The 18,225-nt window shown below is 41.7% G+C and overlaps 1 protein-coding gene across 1 annotated transcript in view; it reads left to right on the top strand.

Moving 5' to 3' along the window:
* The window catches only part of LOC139698040 (proton channel OtopLc-like), a 65,702-nt gene that overhangs the window by 12,910 nt on the left and 34,567 nt on the right, over positions 1-18,225 (top strand). Inside the window, exon 3 of the mRNA XM_071596899.1 lies at positions 1,667-1,775. Coding sequence (XP_071453000.1) covers positions 1,667-1,775 — 109 coding nt within the window. The remainder of the gene's footprint in view (positions 1-1,666; positions 1,776-18,225) is intronic.

Here is an 18,225-nt window from a genome sequence, read left to right as displayed (position 1 = left end):
TCTACACAATTGATAGCATTTATTTTACATTTGATACATTCTCATGAATTCAAAATCGGGATCATTTGGGTGCATATATATTTATTTATGCCTTGGATTTCTGCAGAGTAATTGCAAAAGGGTCAGGGGCACAAGGAAACTCATGGGGATGATATAAATATTTTTTACGGTTTTATGATCCCATATTCATTATTTTTAATCATTGTACTGTCACAAAATTACGATAAACTTTTTTTAATTTCCAGAGGTGGATTTAAAAAAAGAATAATACAACTAGCTTCTTACATTGAGGCATCATCGGATACAACTGCTGCAATTGTACCAGATGTTACCATAATGAGCAAAACTTCTTGTACTCTTTTAAAATTGACCATAGGATAGTAAAAAAAACTACTTCAATTTAGTAAAAATAGCCAGCATCAAAGAGCAATGTTATTTTTCCCTAGTTAAGCCTTATTTAACACATTCTGCCAGTATATTGGATCCTCATGAAGTTGGACTGATTACCGAACTAGATCGCGTGCAGCGTAGAAGAGCTAGATTTGTTATGATAAACTGAGCGGCGTATCAAGATTATTAGAGGAACTAGGTTAGGAAACACTCACGAAGCGGAGGTTAAATTAGAGGTTAAATCTCTTGCATACATTGGAAGGATGTCTCTTCAGCAATTATTTTGAAAATGCGTAATCAGCCCCATCGTACCGCGGTATTGGAGATATTAAGTATTATTACATCGTATTGGAGATATTAAGTGCAGAACTGATAGATTTTGATAGTTTATCCCGCGAACGATAATGGATCAGGATAACTGTTTGGAGCCGCGCCGGGGGGATATTTTATTGTGTTGTATGCCTGGTGTGTATTCGCCCCACGCCACACATCCTAGCAGTGGCTTGCAGGGTACCACGGGGATGTATCTACGAAGTAACGTCTGCTGGTGGTAACTCTATGGCTGTTAAATTTATTGTTTATAACTAATAACGTCATATCTCGCCAGTCTCACATCTCAATCGTGAATAACTTTTGAGGGAACTCGAATATACAAATAAGTTCCGGAAAATGACCGTTATTAAACACAGTTATGTTTTGTGCAAATTTATCATTAGCAGTGACAGTGACCACTTCGGCCATGAATTTAATAATAATGAATTGCGGGCAGCACAAAATACTTAGACTTAAAGGAGCAACCGAAAATAAAATCATTAATATATTCTTCTTTAAAAATTAACCTATTACTCTATTTTTTGTTTTTTTCTCCTACCGGTTGTGCGTTTGGGATAAAAAATACCATTGACCTGAATTCGATAAAAGGGTTGAATTTAATTTTCGAGCCGAGGTTTGCTCACTGGCCTCTGCGACGTGACCCCAGTGGAAACCCTGGGGTGATTACCCCCTACTCGGGGTCACGATGACCCAGGGTATGTCTCGAAACCCTAGATTAGGTCAATGCGTCTCTTTCGAATCGATAGCCAAGTGCTGTGTCTGGCTGCACCTCGCTCTTTAGTCGACCGCTCTCGGGCTATCTGGCTTGTAATTTTCCTCGCGACCGCCCACTCGCCTCCAACCCCGCCCCCCCACCGACAATCCCTCTACCCCAAACTCCCGGCCCTGCGCGACCATTTCCCACCGTCAACCAATCCGCTCAGCCGTTTCGCTCAATCCCCAGGCAGCCTCCTGCCCCGCAGTGGGAGCGCCATATGCTGCACCCTGGTGGCGGACCAGAGCGCCGATCTACTGATGCGGCCCTTGCGGACCTCGCGCCGCGTCGTCTACAGGTGAGTGCGACCCGCGGGGCTTCAGCGAGGTCGGAATGACCCCGCTCTGCCGGCGGTGTGGATCGTTCCCGTGCTTCGGCTCGGTCAAAGTGCTACGCTGCCCTAAATCATCTCATTGCTTGAGGAGTGGACGGCAAATGAAATTATTCCACGGGGGAAGGGAATGCGGAAAATTCTCTTCCACTTCAATAAAAAATATGTTGATGAAAGGTTTGAAGACCATTTTCCCATGGGCGTGCGAACACGTGAATGATGGAGTCGAAGGTCTTAGAAGTTTAAGAAAAGTCCAATGTGCGGTGCCTTTTCCGTGATTTGTTTAGGGCAGGACTAGCCTAAGTCTCGTTTTTTTATTCCCCCGGAAGGTAATTTCTTCCCCAAGATCAAAGTTAAAAGCAAATAAAACTATTAAAAGTATTAAAAGAGAACGAAGCAACGAATGACGCCTCTCTGGTTTTCTACAGCTCATGTGTACACGGAAAATACGCAGACTCACCACGGCTAAAAACTTTATCATTTATTTTATAGTTAAATGTGTTATGTAATGAGCCCACAGTAAAATTTACACAGCGTTGAATATTGTCATATATTCTTGAAAAGAAGAAGTACCCTACGATTTTAATCTTTTCACTATATGAATCGGTGGTAATATAAATGCATACGGAAAGTTAATTGGAAAAAAGGCTATCCAATACGTAGATATCACTTTTTCGTGTTTCAGAAAGTTGTATAATTTATTTATTGGTTTATTTATGTGGTGAGAGAAAAAATCGTTAAACATTCAGATTATCCAACCAACTGGTCCCCTTAATACCCCTTGTCCAACTTCGCTCGGTTTTAAGGACCCCTATACCCTCTCCATCTTGCGGACATCTTCGCTGGACGACCCCAATACAACTGGAGATCATTTCCCATTTGAGAGGAGGCATGGTCGAAAAAAATTAGTCTTGCAAATCGACCCTCTTACAGAAATTTTATATTTCTGCTGGTGCAAGTCGTAGTCCAGTGTTCTCAGTTTCTATGAATGCCTACTAGGATACACTTCGACAAAAGGGGTAGCTAAGGTGCGCCTTTTGTAGCGAAAGGAATCTTCCAGTAATAAGGTAAGTGCCGTTTCCCTGGTTACTTACTCTCCGGCTCCAACAGGTGGATATACAGGTATATCTTCCGCAACCGTTCTTTCATTCAATCGACGAAAATACGAGGTTACTCACCGGCATCCACATACCTTCTTGAACTATCAACAACTCTCTCAGTAGGCTAAATTTACTCAGAATAATCTAATCAATGCTAAAAGTCATCATGTTTAAAGATCATCACAAATAACCATCAAGATTGAGACTGTTTTTGGCGTAAATATAAGAGGTGGGTTCAGATTTTAAGATTTCCTCATATTTTTCCGGTGAATTCTCTAAAACAGTAAGCTAAAATATCTGCTACTTCTTAGCATAATGTTTCTGCAAACATCATGTTGTTTACAAGGTCGACAACGTGATTCCATGGCAGGAGAGACCGTTTCTATTGGGGTAACTTTTACCGACTGATGGTCCGAGACCAAGGTTTCTTGCGTTCGATGTCACACGACGTTCGGTCTTGTTTGCAATGTTGCACACATGAAAGCACCTTTTTCACTCATTAATGATATATGTTTCACTCAATTGATTTCGATTTTCGATTGGTCTTAAAACAAGCAATTCGAGCAAACGAATCATTGCATACTGTTTTGTAAACTTAACGAAACCATTTTAAGTATTGCAAACACTTCTCTATCTAGTGGCAGGTATACCAACCATCTGCACTTTACCGTGCAGCCATCTAGACTTGTACGTAGTTAAAAAGAGTGCTGGTGAAGTTTAACTTCAAGCATAACCTTTTATTTGATCCCAGGCTAGAGCAAAAAATCGAATTAACTAAAGAAACTGAACGAATTTTGTACTTTGCTTCCACTTCAATCACTATCTGTTTTGTATATTTAATTCAGAGCATTTCTCTTTAATCCTATCCGTTGATTTTTCTCCTTACTCTCTTCTCTTTTCTTCCTTAATTCGTAGTCTCTCTATACATGGTCGCATGACTTTATTTCTCATATCTTCTTCCTCTTCCATATTTATCCTCCAATCCTGCGAACCTTCATGCTTTGCGGCTGGAGCAGCCGTGTCCATCTTTATAAGTCACCTATAGCTTATTTACTATTCCACTGGTCCTAAAATCTTCATTCCTCCCCTCTTTCCGCCGTTCATGCCTCTCTTCATGAAACGATAGGTTCTTAAAAATTATCCCTTAAAAAATATGCTCTTCGAAATACTCTTTTTGTAAAGAATACTGTGTAAAATAATCTTTGAGTTAAAAAAAGATGTCCACTCTAACTTTGTTAAGCTACGGATTGTAAATTAATATTCGGACTGTTTTAATTCTGTCTCGTTGAATCGACAAAACGAATCTTAAATGTGTATGCTGAATTTGGAATGTCGAATTAAAAGTCTCAAATCGACAATTGGTGTGATCGTATTCAAGTCTCCCCATCTTAAAAATGATCTTTTCAAACCGCTGTTCATTTCTGCAGAGTCTTCCCTTTTGTGGGAGAAAAGTAAGACGTGCCGGTGTTTAACCGAAGGATGAAATGCTTTTCGAAGGGAGTCGAGGATTAATGGTACATTACTGCATAATTTTAGTGTGTTTCCAGGTTATTTACTCACGCAATACAGGTAACTAGTTGAGCGGATCTGAACAGGGAACGTCCTTTTCGCCAATGCTAAGTTATATATATATATATATATATATATATATATATATATATATATATATATATATATATATATATATATTTTTATAGGGAGGTTTCTGTTAACTGAGGATAGGGAACACGTTTTTGGTTTCACGAAACTATTATACGGTACCTCGTAACTTCGTAATCTTACACACCACAATCCATTTAAGAGCGACCTTGGTTTCAACAGATGATCTAGGTTAAATGTCGTGTTCCTCAGAGACACTTGTGGGAGAGGTTAATTTATCATTTGACACATTTTGAATACATTATGATTAGAAAACTGTCTTTCATCTACATCCACATCAGTACCCTGCGAGCCCCCAAACAGGTGTGTGGCAGGGGGTGCAGCACCAGGAGGAAAGGGTAAGGGATGAGGGGGTTTGGGTTTTTCAAATGGATGGGGAAAGGTGGGGGGAACCTGCAAGAAAAATATATAAATATGCTAGTATAACTATGCACAGTCGCTACCGTGTAGGTTAATACTTATTATGTCGATTCGAATCCTGGGGGATTTCGATTACAGCATTCTGGTCTCTTATTGTTCTTGGAAAAAATTACCATTAAAACCTGTCAGTCTTGCAGTCAATCTCTCTAATCTTATATTCGTGATCCCTCCTCCCGTAATACGTTGGGGCTCGTATTATGTTCTTGATGTCATCGGAAAAGGACCCATCTTTAAATGTTTTTAATAAGTTTAATCTCTAGTGTAAACGCCGCTGTTTAAAGGAATGCCAGCCTAAATTTTATAGCAAAGTAGTTACGCTACTGCGTTGATCATAACAATTTTTGACAAATCTAGCCCCCCTACGCTGAACTCGATCTGATTCCGAAATCAAATTTATCTCTTGAGGATCCCATATACTGGCAGCATACTCTAGGTCTTTCGATCAAGACAGCCATCTGTTGAAACCATGATCGGTTTATAATAAGATATAGAGTGAAAACTCATAGGAATGTTAGGAATAGTCAATGTTAATTAACTAAGTTTCCATTAAGTATTACATGGAACCAAATTTCAGATGCCGCAGCAATGTTTCATCACGTAGGTAGCATCAACGTATTTTTTTTAATTCGCGTATTTACGACTTCACTCAGTTTAGACGGCGGATTATGTTCAATAGTCATGAAAGCAACGACGATTTAATAGCACGTTGGAAGAGGAGAGACGGAGTTCATGCCTTACCTACCCTTACATATAGGGGATGGACGTGAAGATATAAAATCGAAAATTTTCTAATGCCTAATTTAATGACGACCCCATAGCACACAATATCGCGGAGGGTATCGATGTCGTGTTTCTCCATCGCGAGGCGCAGTGAGGCGGCGATTGGGACTTGCGAATTTCGCGCGCGTGCGTCGTGTCCTCCACCGCGATTACCCCCCGCCTCCCCCTCCCCGTGTATCACCCCACGCGGTCACCCCTCCCCCCCATTTACTCGGCATGGGGACAGGGAAGGGATTGGGAGGCGGCGTCGGGGAACGGAGAGAGAGAGAGAGAGGCATCGGGTGGAGACGGGGGAACGGCTCCTGGATGGAAAAATGAATCCTCCCATCGACAGCATACGCATCCGCCGCTTCACCCTCACCCCCAACCCATCTCTCCCGACCCCCGTACCCTGAATCCCCGTACGCTAACTCTCCCCCCTCCCACCCTTCCCATCCACTCACCCTACCCTCCACGACTCCGTCCAAATCCGGAATTCTCCCCCTTTTACCATCATACATACGTGCGAGGAGGGATGCGGATGGATTATGTATACATAAGCATGTAGGCACATATGTGCAGGCGAGACCATCGGTTCGGTGAGGAGGGGGGTTGTTGGGGGGGGGTGAAAAGAAGGTGGAGAGCCCGTTCATTTCCTCTCTCAATATCCCCACCCTCTCCCCGCCAGCCCTCGGAATATGAACGCCCCTCCCATCACAAAGAACTCACTCCATCCGCCCTCAGACTCTCTTCCCCCGCACACTTTTTCCACCCTCCCTCCCCCACTATTCGGAATCGGGAGCGAAGAGTCTCCTTCCCAGTCGCCTCTCCTGTGTCCTTCCCCTATCCCACCTCCTCCAACCCCATTCGCGCTCTCCCCCCTCCTCAAAGTGTTCCTCCCCGTCATCCCTCCGGAGCGGGAAGGGGATTGATTCGACCTTCGACTATCAAGCTCGTTCCCGCTGGGGCCAACGAGAGGCGAGCGAGGAGTGCCGCCGGTCGCGAGGGAAGAGGAAGATAGTAACGTGTATTTTGGAAGAATTCCTCCATCACCATTTCTTCCTCTCCCATTACACTCCCCACGTACCCGCGGTCATTCGTCGCAACGGAAGGCAATACTTATCCGTCTCTTTCTCTCTTTCTCTCTCTTTCTCTCTCCATTTCCTCTCATTCTCTCCATCACATGGACTCCACCCCTCTCTCTCTCTCTCTCTCTCTCTGCCTTCCTCCTCCATCACCGTTCGAGTGCTTCCCTCGACGGTCTATCATGCCGCGAAAGGATTTTAATGAGCGCAGGGCAATTTGCTCCGTCACGTCAAAAATAGAAAAGATGGATTCGCGTTTCCCCATCACACCACCCTGTTTCCATGATGCGAATTTCTGGTAGAGCACGGGAGACCTAACCTATTCTATTGCTAATAATCATGACATACACTCAACTTTTTAACATTCCCTCCATTAATTCACTCCATGTATTCCTGCAATTTAATGTTGATACATGGCGAAAATTATCTACTAAAAAAATACACTCAACAGAGATACACCGTACCTTTTTATAGAGGAAGAATATCTGACACTTTTAAGGACTTGAGAGTGAAAAAATATGATAAGAACACGCGTAAAAGTGCAACACGAGCAGTAGAACTAGTTTCTGTTTTCATAAAAATAGCCTTTAATTGATTCAAACAAGGTACAGGGTTCGTCCGGAAAATAAGTGTACTGAGCTCAGGAAAAAAAATGTATTACACTTTAACATATCTTAAGCTAATATTCATCAAAATAGGACCCTTGTGAGTCGATACACTTGTTCCAGCGGCGTTCCCATTCCTGGAACGCTCCCGCGAAGGCATCATCGGGAACCTCTCGAAGACACGTCGTCACGGCCTCTTTGACGGCGTCCAAAGTCCCGTATCGCGTTCCTTTCAAACTCCTCTTTATCTTCGGGAACAGAAAGAAGTCCGGTGGTGCCAAGTCCGGGCTGTAGGGCGGGTGCGGCAGCGTTGCCACGCCGTGCTTGGCCAAGAAGTCCGACACGACAAGCGCGGTGTGAGACGGCGCATTGTCGTGATGCAGCCGCCAGATGTTTTTGATCGCTGGCCGGACGCGGGCGACTCGTTTTCGAAGCCTGTCGAGCACTTGGACGTAAAATGCATTTACAGTTTGTCGTTCAGGTACAAATTCGTAGTGGACGACTTCCCTTTTGTCAAAAAAGACAATGAGCATCGCCTTGATCCGAGATTTGCTCATGGGAGCTTTCTTTTGACGGGGTGATGATGGGGTGTGCCACTCCGCACTTTGTCTCTTCGACTCCGGGTCGTACTCAAAGATCCACGTCTCGTCACCCGAAACAACGTTCTCTAAAAAATGTGGATCATTTTTGCAGTGATCCGCAAGTTGCGTCGCGATTTCAAACGATTGAGTCTTTAATCATCACTGAGCACTTTCGGCACCAACTTTGAACAAATTTTTCGCATCTGTAATTGGTGCCTAATAATCTCGTGCACTATTGTTTTTGGCACATTACACTGCTCTGCTATCATCCGAACACTAAGACGACGATCAGAGTTCAGTGCATCGCGAACTTTTCGCACATTTTCGTCGGTGAGTGTCGTTGATGGGCGTCCAGGCCGTGGTTCGTCGTCGACCTCTTCTCTGCCCTCCACGAACATCTTGTGCCACCGAAAGATCATGTTTCTGGACATGGCCGACTCCCCGTAAGCCTGGTTAATCATACCGACAGTTTCGGTAGACGATTTCCCAAGCTTTACCGCAAATTTGATGGAATAACGCTGCTCCAAAAACTTCGGCATCGCGTTCCGTGACGTGGGTCGAGCGTGGAGGTTCGCGTTAACAGAGCTCCTCACTACACCACAGCTCAGAGCCGACTGCCTTTTTCAGCGTCGCTTGCCCCTCCAATTGCAGCCCGTCAGAGCGGTGCTGGGCGCGCCTGGAGCGGCGGGAAAAAATCAGTACACTTATTTTTCGGACGAACCCTCTATTCTATCCATTAAAACGTAGATCTTGCATTTAATTTCACGATTTTTTATTCCTAAGTATTACGATCACTTCAGCCTGTTTCTTAAGACGATCCCTAGCGCCTTTTCATTTCTAAGAATTCTGAGAACTTCTTATTTTTTTCTGCATTTCTTTGTAACTCCATCTTGCCTTAATGATGCCTAAAAAGCCCGTTCTATTCCTGCCTCTACCCCGCTTACTCAACGCTTTCCCATCTATCACGGCTTCCAAACATCCCACTACCTCTCAATATTTCCTCCATCACGTTTTCTGTCTTCTTCGGATTCCCTCCTCCCCCCAGTAACTTCCTCTCTTCGTCCACACTTTTCAAAACATCAGCGTTTATCTTCCCCTCTGTCCAACTTATTTTCTCCACTCTCCGCCACAAAAGAAAATATCAAAAGGCTCCAATCTACGCTCGTCCACTTGCCTCAAAGACCAGTTCTCATCCATAAAGCGCTGCGCTCCGTATCAAAGTCTAAGCTAATCCTTTCTTCACATATTTACTCGGTGTACCCGTCATCAAGCCTCTTCTTCTATCAAATGGCTCTTTCGCTAATCCAATTCCTCTCCTAATGTCCCCACTACTATGTTCTTTTTCTTAAAAAACACTACCAAACCTTATGACGTTCTTAATCTGCTCTAGGTTATTACCTCCTACAGTAATCTCCAACCTTACTTTCCTATGTCTCGAGAAACTCATTACTTCTGTTTTCTTCTGGTTAATTCTTATACCATTCTTCTCTCATTGTTCCTGTTAAGCACTCGGTAATAGTTGCAATAAAGACCCTTCATGAAATCTATTGATCAAAGTTAATCCAGGAACCAATGGCCTCTTAATTGCTAGTACTTCACTATCTCTTTCTATTTTATATTAGAATATTAAAAGTCGTGTTTATTATCATTATAAAGGCATTGATTAATTCAACCAGGGAAAAATATACAAAATTAACAACTAATTAAAACATCAATCGTAAATCATAAGAGTACCAAACATTCCGAGTAAATAACGCTAACGTATACCAAGCTAGTAGTAATTAATGTATACAAATATAACTTTAGGGGGTAATTAAAACATATGAGAGAGAGTAGAGAATCTCACATCCAAGCAATCCGGGCTTTTCACTCTCGTCCTGCCTATTCATTCTCACACACGATCCCCTTTATGAGGCTTTCATTCCCTACCATACATTACGTACTCGCCTGCCTTACCTTACCTACTGACCGATAAAAGAAAGCAGTTGATTATAACTATAATTGCTTGTTATAACATCGCATTGTAATAGCGCCGAATTCACCGGGAACCACCATGGAGCTCCATGGTGCTCCATCCTTTGGAAACGAAATATTCCGTCAAATTTCGCGTTTGAACGCGTTTTTAGCGGGTAAATAGTATGTATACAAATATTGATAAAATAAGAACTTTGAATCTTTTAACCACATGAAAGTTAAATTTTTACGGCTGCAAAGCTATTTCTTCATGCTTCAATGAGTAAAATATTTGTAAATTGACTCTACGAAGAATGGAACGTCACTTTAAATTTTAATTAAATATAATAAATCTAGCTTGTGGTTACTTTGATCTTCGTATATTTATGTAGACAGCTTTCGTGCTGTGAAAAAAGGATGAAGGTTTACAATATCTGAAATTATCAGCTTGTAATATTTATTAACAAGTATTTGATTTCACCTTTCGTGATAATCAAATGGCAAAAAAGGATTTTTGGGAATCCTGAGCTTCGAAGACGGAACATTAGTAATGAGTTTGCATTTTTCTCCTGGATGCTTGTCAAAGGGCACTAAAAATGTCAAATATTTCAATCAAATCGCCCCGGTAGTTTTGGCTGGGAATTGATACCCTTCATATCATCATGCAAATTTTGTAGGTTTGGGTTAGTCAGATGGTTGGCGCTTTCGCCTGCTAGCCCAAAGATCAAGGGTTCAAGTCTTGCCCGTGGCGCGGATGCTATGCAAACTCTAGGGTTTGGTCAACCCTGATACGTCTGATGACAAGCCACAAGTTTCTTATAAGAATCCGAGGTTCTTGTCCTTAATTAAGGACTTTACCTATTAGAGAGGTTTTCGTATCCAGCTAAATTTTGGCAAAATCCAAATTTGAAAGCAAGAAAAAAAGATTTTCAATTCTAATTGCTTCGAACATATTTTTCAAAGTAACAACTAATGAGTTGAAATAAATACGTAGTCAGTCATATATTTCATGCAACAGTTCAAGCTAGTTAAGTTCTCGAAAAGGGAGAAATAGAACTGTTCGTGTAAATGAGCTGAAGACCGAGTCTCCCATTTGGTTATATGTCCTATTCGAACGGCTCGGAATTTTGCTCGGATTGGAATTGTTTCAGCCGACAAAGTCGATAGGGATCACTGCGGAAGAACTCCAGCAAGCACACTAGTGCATAGTTGCTAATTATTTATTATGAATACTCTGACGCTCAACGTAAACCTTCTTCATTAATACGACATTGGTGCGTTTTACATGTTAGCAAATAATTCAACACGTTAAGCCAATACATGTGACTGTTCCACAATTATTAAGCATAACACACGACTTTACTACTGTTTGGATAAAACCTTTACATCTATTAATGTTACCAAACCTTTCCAACAACAGTGAACTTGAAGTGCTATTTTAAAATACGGAATGTGGTTCAACGGAAAGAGCCTTCTCTTGGAATATCAACCAAAACTTGCAGTGATATTATTAGAGCACCGCTTGAACCTTAAACGAGAAAATCTTCATGGGCCGGAGAAAATTAGAAACATTGAATTCTCTCTGAATACAGCTTTGTAATCTCACAAAATCCAGACATACTATAAATCTTTTGCATTTGGCATGATTCTGTAAAAACTTCAAACTTTATACTAAACTTAAGCTAAATACCTTACTATAGGCGTTCTTCTACATAGTATCCTGGAAGCCACGGCTAGGGTGTGTGGGTGATTCACCAAAAGGCATACAACATCCAAAATTAAGTTTTCTTGATTTTTAATTACAGTATATAATAGAAGATAATCCAATATATGTAAATGATGATACATGCAATACGGTATGTAACAATAAATATCCTTTTCCACCCATAAGAGAGGAGACTGCTATTACTGGCTTCCCACCCAGAGGGAGCGTGTTTGAATCCCGAAGGTGGCAGAATTTTTCATTTGTACCCTGAATCCTTTCTGGGTTGCTATTATATGCCAAATTGTGTCTGTATCTTACTGTAATAACCATGTCATTAGCTGAGGTTGAAACGCAGTGAAACGTATCGTACCAATAAGCATCTGACAAACGTAAATTCACGAACATTTATTAATATGGTAATACCGGTTTCATCACATCGGTGACATCTTCAGGTACCTGTGTTTGTCTTATTTTTCAAGATGAATTTTCACAAGAGTAAGCCCAATACCATTGCGATAAGCATCTGTATAAAAGTACCCTAATTTATGCTTCTCTTTGATCTTTCGTATATTATCCCAAAAATCTTTGTATCTCCTCTAGCTTTTCTGATTTGGTTCCCTGACACTGATTCGATAATTTGTTCTATGATCTTTGCGTATAGTTCAAGTAATATCGATATCGTGATTTACTTTGAGTAAGCATAATTTTAAACAACTACTTTACGTTATACCTACCTATTCCTTACACCCGTGAGATTTCTTATCAAAATTCACTGCCTTATATTTGAGCTTTTTCAATGCGTATTTATTTAAAGAAAGCCGAATGCATGCATGCACACAAAAAATGAACCAAGTATTCAGCCGCTAAAAGAAATTATCTGACATATGTACATACTATATGTTATGAGAATCTTCGTATTCCTTCCGCATCGCACAACGCAGTTACTGCTTGAATGGCTTCATCAAGGAAAAAATTCAATTTCGAACTAGGAAAAATTTCCGTGGATTCCATTTGTATCGTGAAGTATATGTAGTTCCTTAGTATGAGGAAAAAATCATTTGATAAGGTGGAGATATGTTCCTTAGAGGAGTATTCCATCTTCGCAATTCGAGACTGTGTCCGGTTACGATTATTTTAACGTGGAATCTCCGGATATTCCACGGCTCGGTAAAGGAAAGTAAGGCACGGAGAAATAGGCAGGGTTATAATTTAAGCGTAAACAGGAGGGCAGTCACAAGAGGGCGTCCAGTTGCGTCGTATAGTTTGGTAGAATAGCCAATATTATCAACTGCACCGTCGTTAGTCCCACATATCTGGAATACGTTATTTTATAATCATATTCATATCCGTGGGGCTCATTGTACAAAATTTCACGCGTGCCCACCCCGAACCAATCGCCCAAATAACCCCGCCCCATCCCTTCTACTACATCGTACCCCCTGTTTTGCTCGTGACGTAATGTATGGGCGGTCGACGTAATTTGTCCGTCGTCAAACTTGTCAGTCTCACGCGCGAGGAGGGGTGGGGGGATAATCCTACCCCCCCGTAAACCCCGTTCTCCCTACATCCGTCCTCAAATCTCCTTATCCGAAATTACATTTCGGGCGAGGATTGGCTTTTTTCTGGGACACTCAGAGCCCGGAGCCGGGAGTGATAGATAAAGAAGCAGCCAGGGAGGAGCAATGGAGGCAATGGAAATGCGACAAAAGACATCGATGGGTGGGATGTAGGGGGTTGGAAAAGAACCTGAGGGATGGAGATTATTCGACGGGAGGACCGCGCGCGGGTGGCGATGGGAATGGCAGCCCAGAGTACCGCTTCCTCGTGGAAATCCGTAAAAAGTGCCAACCTCCCGCGACTCCGCCCTTGCCTCCGTACTTTCCTTCGTTTATGTTCTCTGAAGGTGAGTGAAAACTGATGATCGGTTTTAATTACGATCAATTTCCCCTCTCTCCCTCCAGTAAGCCATGCGGTATCTCTTAGTCGCCCAGAAAGGAAAAGATTTGCGCCGTCGACGGTTGCATCAGTTCAGGTTAATATTGATTCAAGGTACCACACTTATCTTCATGAAGGTTTTCCGTACAGTCCCTTGCAACTGGTTTTCTTTCCGTAATTTGGGAACTTCCTTTCGTTTTTCCTATATTATTTCATCCTTCATTTTTCTCTAATTCTCGAAAGTACTTCCGAAGAATAAATTCCGGAGACATTTTTGGAGAATGGAAAATCTTCGATGAATCAAGGCAGTTTGAAATACCGACGCAAAGTGATCAGGCGAAATAAATGCACCAGCACTCTCATGTCTTGCCCTAAAAAAGCTAGGAAAATAATTTCACGAATTTTGTAAAACTCATGTCCAGACACCAAAAAACCAAGGCGACCAGTCTGGACATTATCTTGAAATTCAAGGATACAATGCTTCTCGAACTAAGCTACGTATTTCGATCAGTACTATTTATTCCTCCTCAACTAGGTTTAATTTTCATTCATAGTAAATCTCAATGTTCCAGAGTAACTTCTTGCAAACTAATATATCACCAAATCGATTTAACCAATAATAGTGCCTGACGGGAAAGGTTTACACAAGTTTCCTCTGTCCCTCCATTCCAATGACACCTACCCCTACCAGATTACCCATCTATCCCTTCCTTAATAACTACTAGTAAAATTATGAGTTTCAGACGGTGTTATAGTTCAAAGAGAAGTGCAAGAGTAGCGTGGAGATCAGCGTTAGAGCAGCACGCTCTGGAGTGCAAGGAAGTACGGCAGGCACAGTTCATTCAAGGTATAATAATCGTTCCCCTCAAAGTTGATTTTGGACGTCCCCTCACGCTTAATTACTTCTTCAAATCATGATAACATCCTTTTGTTCCCCATACACTAGTTTATTCTTAATTTCATCCAGGCTACTCTCTATTTTCGCGTTGCCTAAAATGCCCATTGTCTTATTTCCTCTACCCCACATACCCAATTTCTCCATTAAATCACACCCTTCCAACAATCACCACCTTTCAATATGTTCCCCCAACCACTTACTCTGCCTTCCTCGAATTTTTCCCAGTAACTTAATCTCTCCGCTCACACAATTTTTATTCTTCTTTTGTCTTCCCTCCCGTCCGACTCAATTCCTCCAATCTCCTCCAAACTTACAACTCATGCAGGTATCCAACATGAAAAAATTGAGAGAAAACTCATCATATTAAAGATCTGTAAAACTACTTAATAAGCTCGCAATAACTCAAGTAACCTAGGCGTTGAAGCTCGAATATTTCAAAAATTTCAACGGCGAAAGGATTTTAAATTTCACATACATCTCATGTATTTCTTGATTTCGACAATTCATCCGCTCCTCCCGAATTTATTTCTCCCTCCGACGGCACAGCATCGGTTGGGTTTAGAAATCGAATGTTGGGGTGGATAATCGATATCAAAATCACTGATTCGATCGAGTGTTCTTAACGAGTGCATCGCAATATATTTCACGTTCCTTCACTTCTATAATTGCAAATCGAAAATTTTAATTTTTTTAAACTTCACAAAATTTTAATTATATGCATCAAAGAAGGAATCGCTGTAGATCAGTAAGTAGGGCGCTGGACAATTTACCCGAGAGCTCGGATTCGATTCCGGGCGACGTCTCTGGGTAATCTGAGCCTCATTCAAGCTGTGTGATTTTCCTAGAAAACTGGAGGTGACACCGAGAATAAGGAACTGGACCCATTTATTTCTACCGAGATGAGTACATTCAACCACCGTTGGATATAGTATTAGATTACTTCTATCGTCACCTAAACTAACCCTATTGACGATTTAATGCTGCAGAGATGGCTGGAATACTAAAGGCATATACATGGCACAAGAGGATAACTAAGAGGATATTTGGTGGAATAAAGTTCGTAACATAGAATTGAAAAAATGGAACGCTTGATTAATACGAGGGTCATCCGGAAAGTAGTACCCGTTCGTGAAATAAAGACACAAAAGTAAATATTAACAAACATAAAAAATTTTATTTGAAAGAGGATACTTTAAACTACTTCTCAACATAATCTCCAAGCAAATTAAGGCATTTGTCATAACGTGTGACAAGTTTCTGTATTCCTGCTGCATAGTCCTTCGCCGCCAGCTCATTGAGATACGCGAGGGACCCATCTTGCACAAATTTTTGCATAATGCAGATGGTGTTTAACAATTTCATGAACAATTGTTCGAGAAACATTGGGAAAATGCTCACAGATGTCATCAATTGTGACGCGCCGATCGTTCCTCACGAATTCGTCAACTGAGCTCACCAGTTGGTCTGTAATGACAGACGGTCTCCCCGAACGCTCATCGTCGTGTGTGTTCCCCCTCCCCATGTTGAAGTTGCGACACCACCGCCGAACAGACGACTCGTCCATTACATTGTCTCCATACACCTCCTTTAATTGGCGATGAATATCACATGGGCGAACGTTTCTTGCATTGAGGAATTTAATCACTGCCCTCACTTCACAACTGGCGGCGTTCTCAATTTTTTTAAACATTGTAAACAATCACAGAAACAACACAGGCAATGCTAGCGTCACGCAACTTGGCTCAGAGAAGGCAGACAAGCCACTGAAGCTATCTGACCTCGTCCAGCGGCTACTCGCGTCGTCAGCACTTCATGCGGCACGAACGGGTACTACTTTCCGAATGACCCTCGTACCAATGCTAAAGGAGTAATATAAAAAATTGGCATCCCTCAATAAAACCGTCATAAAGTGACACAGTCTAAGTACATAAAATGTAAATATCTTTAATAAAAGAGATAAAAAAATTCTAAGACTCTTATTAACAACTTCACAGAAACAACACAACTTGTTCCTCTTTTGTTTAACATTTTTCTATTTACTCATTTTAACCTTATATTGTGAGATAAATAAATGACCTTTGTGTTGATTAACATTTATTTTACCACCATACATAAAGCCACCACCACCATTAACTTTCAACCTTTAACATTTGTTGTAATAATATAGAATTAATGTTTTCTTACAACGTCCTAGTCACGACATTGAAAATAGTCACCTATTTGATAACAGTTAATTGGTAGTTAACGGCTTCAATCGGCTATGATGTTATTTCGTCTTCCATATTACATTTTAAGAAAGTTATAATTAAGCATAATACGAAGCATAAGAAGCTTAGCCAATCAAATGAGGTGGTGGAAAAGCAACAGAAAAATCACTGATTCGACATTAGTTATTAGTTATCGACAATATCGATATTTTAAGAGCTTCAGAGGGATACCTTCGCACATATTCACCTCGTTACCAACCATAGCATGAAGATTCCTAAAATCAGGAATCGACTTAAGCGGCTCAGTACAGCGAACTCATTATTATTTTTCCGTCAGATGGATCGTAAAAAAAATTTAGTTTTCGAAAGCGTACCTTCCAATTTAACTTTCAGATTTAATTATCGTCCGCGAAAAGAAAATTTAAGCATTTTTACATAATAAATCCAAAAATAGTGACTTGAAATGAAAGTTATGTTTGTATAAAATCCGAAGCGCGACGTAATTTTGAGAAGGGGGTTCGAATTCTGCTAAATCGTCCTTCAAATATGCATCCACTTTAAAAGCTAAGCTCATAAACAATCCTCCACGCTCCCTTTTCAGCTGAATGGTTAGATCGAAACCCTGAGTCACTACCCTAAGTAGGATCACCATTCTGATTCTTGATGGGTCCAGAATTTTTCGTCGAGCTGACAAAAATAACAAGCTGAAAGTTTATTTTTTCAAAAGTACAACATGTCGAATTTCATCCAGAAATATTTCACCGAGATTATTTCACCAGAAAAATAATAAATCGCGGGGAATGGGGAGGAAAACATCGAGGGAGGAGAAAAACAAATAAATTTTATGCGATATCCATTCCATTAATTTTAGACGCAGTTATATTTCTTTCGTGAAAATTTCCGCCGTACCCCGACCGCGAAATGAACGTCCGTATGCGAATAAATCACTCGGGGTGAGTGTTTAAGAGGTACATTTTTTGTATTGCACTTGAGGTTGTACGTCCAATTCTTCTCAAGTGACTGGACCATCGATTTTTCTCCCAAAAACGTTGTCTTATCGCACCTGAGAGAGCGCGGGGATGCTGCGGCGAGCATCTCCGTCTGCGGAAAAGAAAAATAAACAAAGAGGTCGGAAATCGCTGTCCACCCCACTTGCGCCATTCCTGCGGGTATCCCCGGGGTCGACCCCCGACGACTCTTCACGCACGCCGTCGACAGAAAAGGCCTTCGGACGTCCCCCGGTGAGTGATAATCGAGCAACCCCCCTTTCCAAGACCCTCCCTCCCACGGGCGGGCACAAAATATCGCTAAGGCGCAGGGGACGAAGGAGAACGGGCCTTCTTCTTCTCTTTCCTCCCCCTCCGACCTCCCTCCCACACCCCCAGGGCTCCTGTGGACGCTACCGCACCTAATACGCCCCACGGGGATGGGTCGGGGAGAGAGATAGAGAGGGAGGGAAGGAAACGTGAAAGGGGGAGGGCACATCCCTCCAACCTCGTCCCTCTCCACT

Source organism: Hetaerina americana, unplaced genomic scaffold, assembly GCF_022747635.1.
Source record: "Hetaerina americana unplaced genomic scaffold, ioHetAmer1.1.p SCAF_8, whole genome shotgun sequence".
Lineage (NCBI taxonomy): Eukaryota > Metazoa > Arthropoda > Insecta > Odonata > Calopterygidae > Hetaerina > Hetaerina americana.
This window is presented reverse-complemented; position numbering and strand designations above follow the sequence as displayed.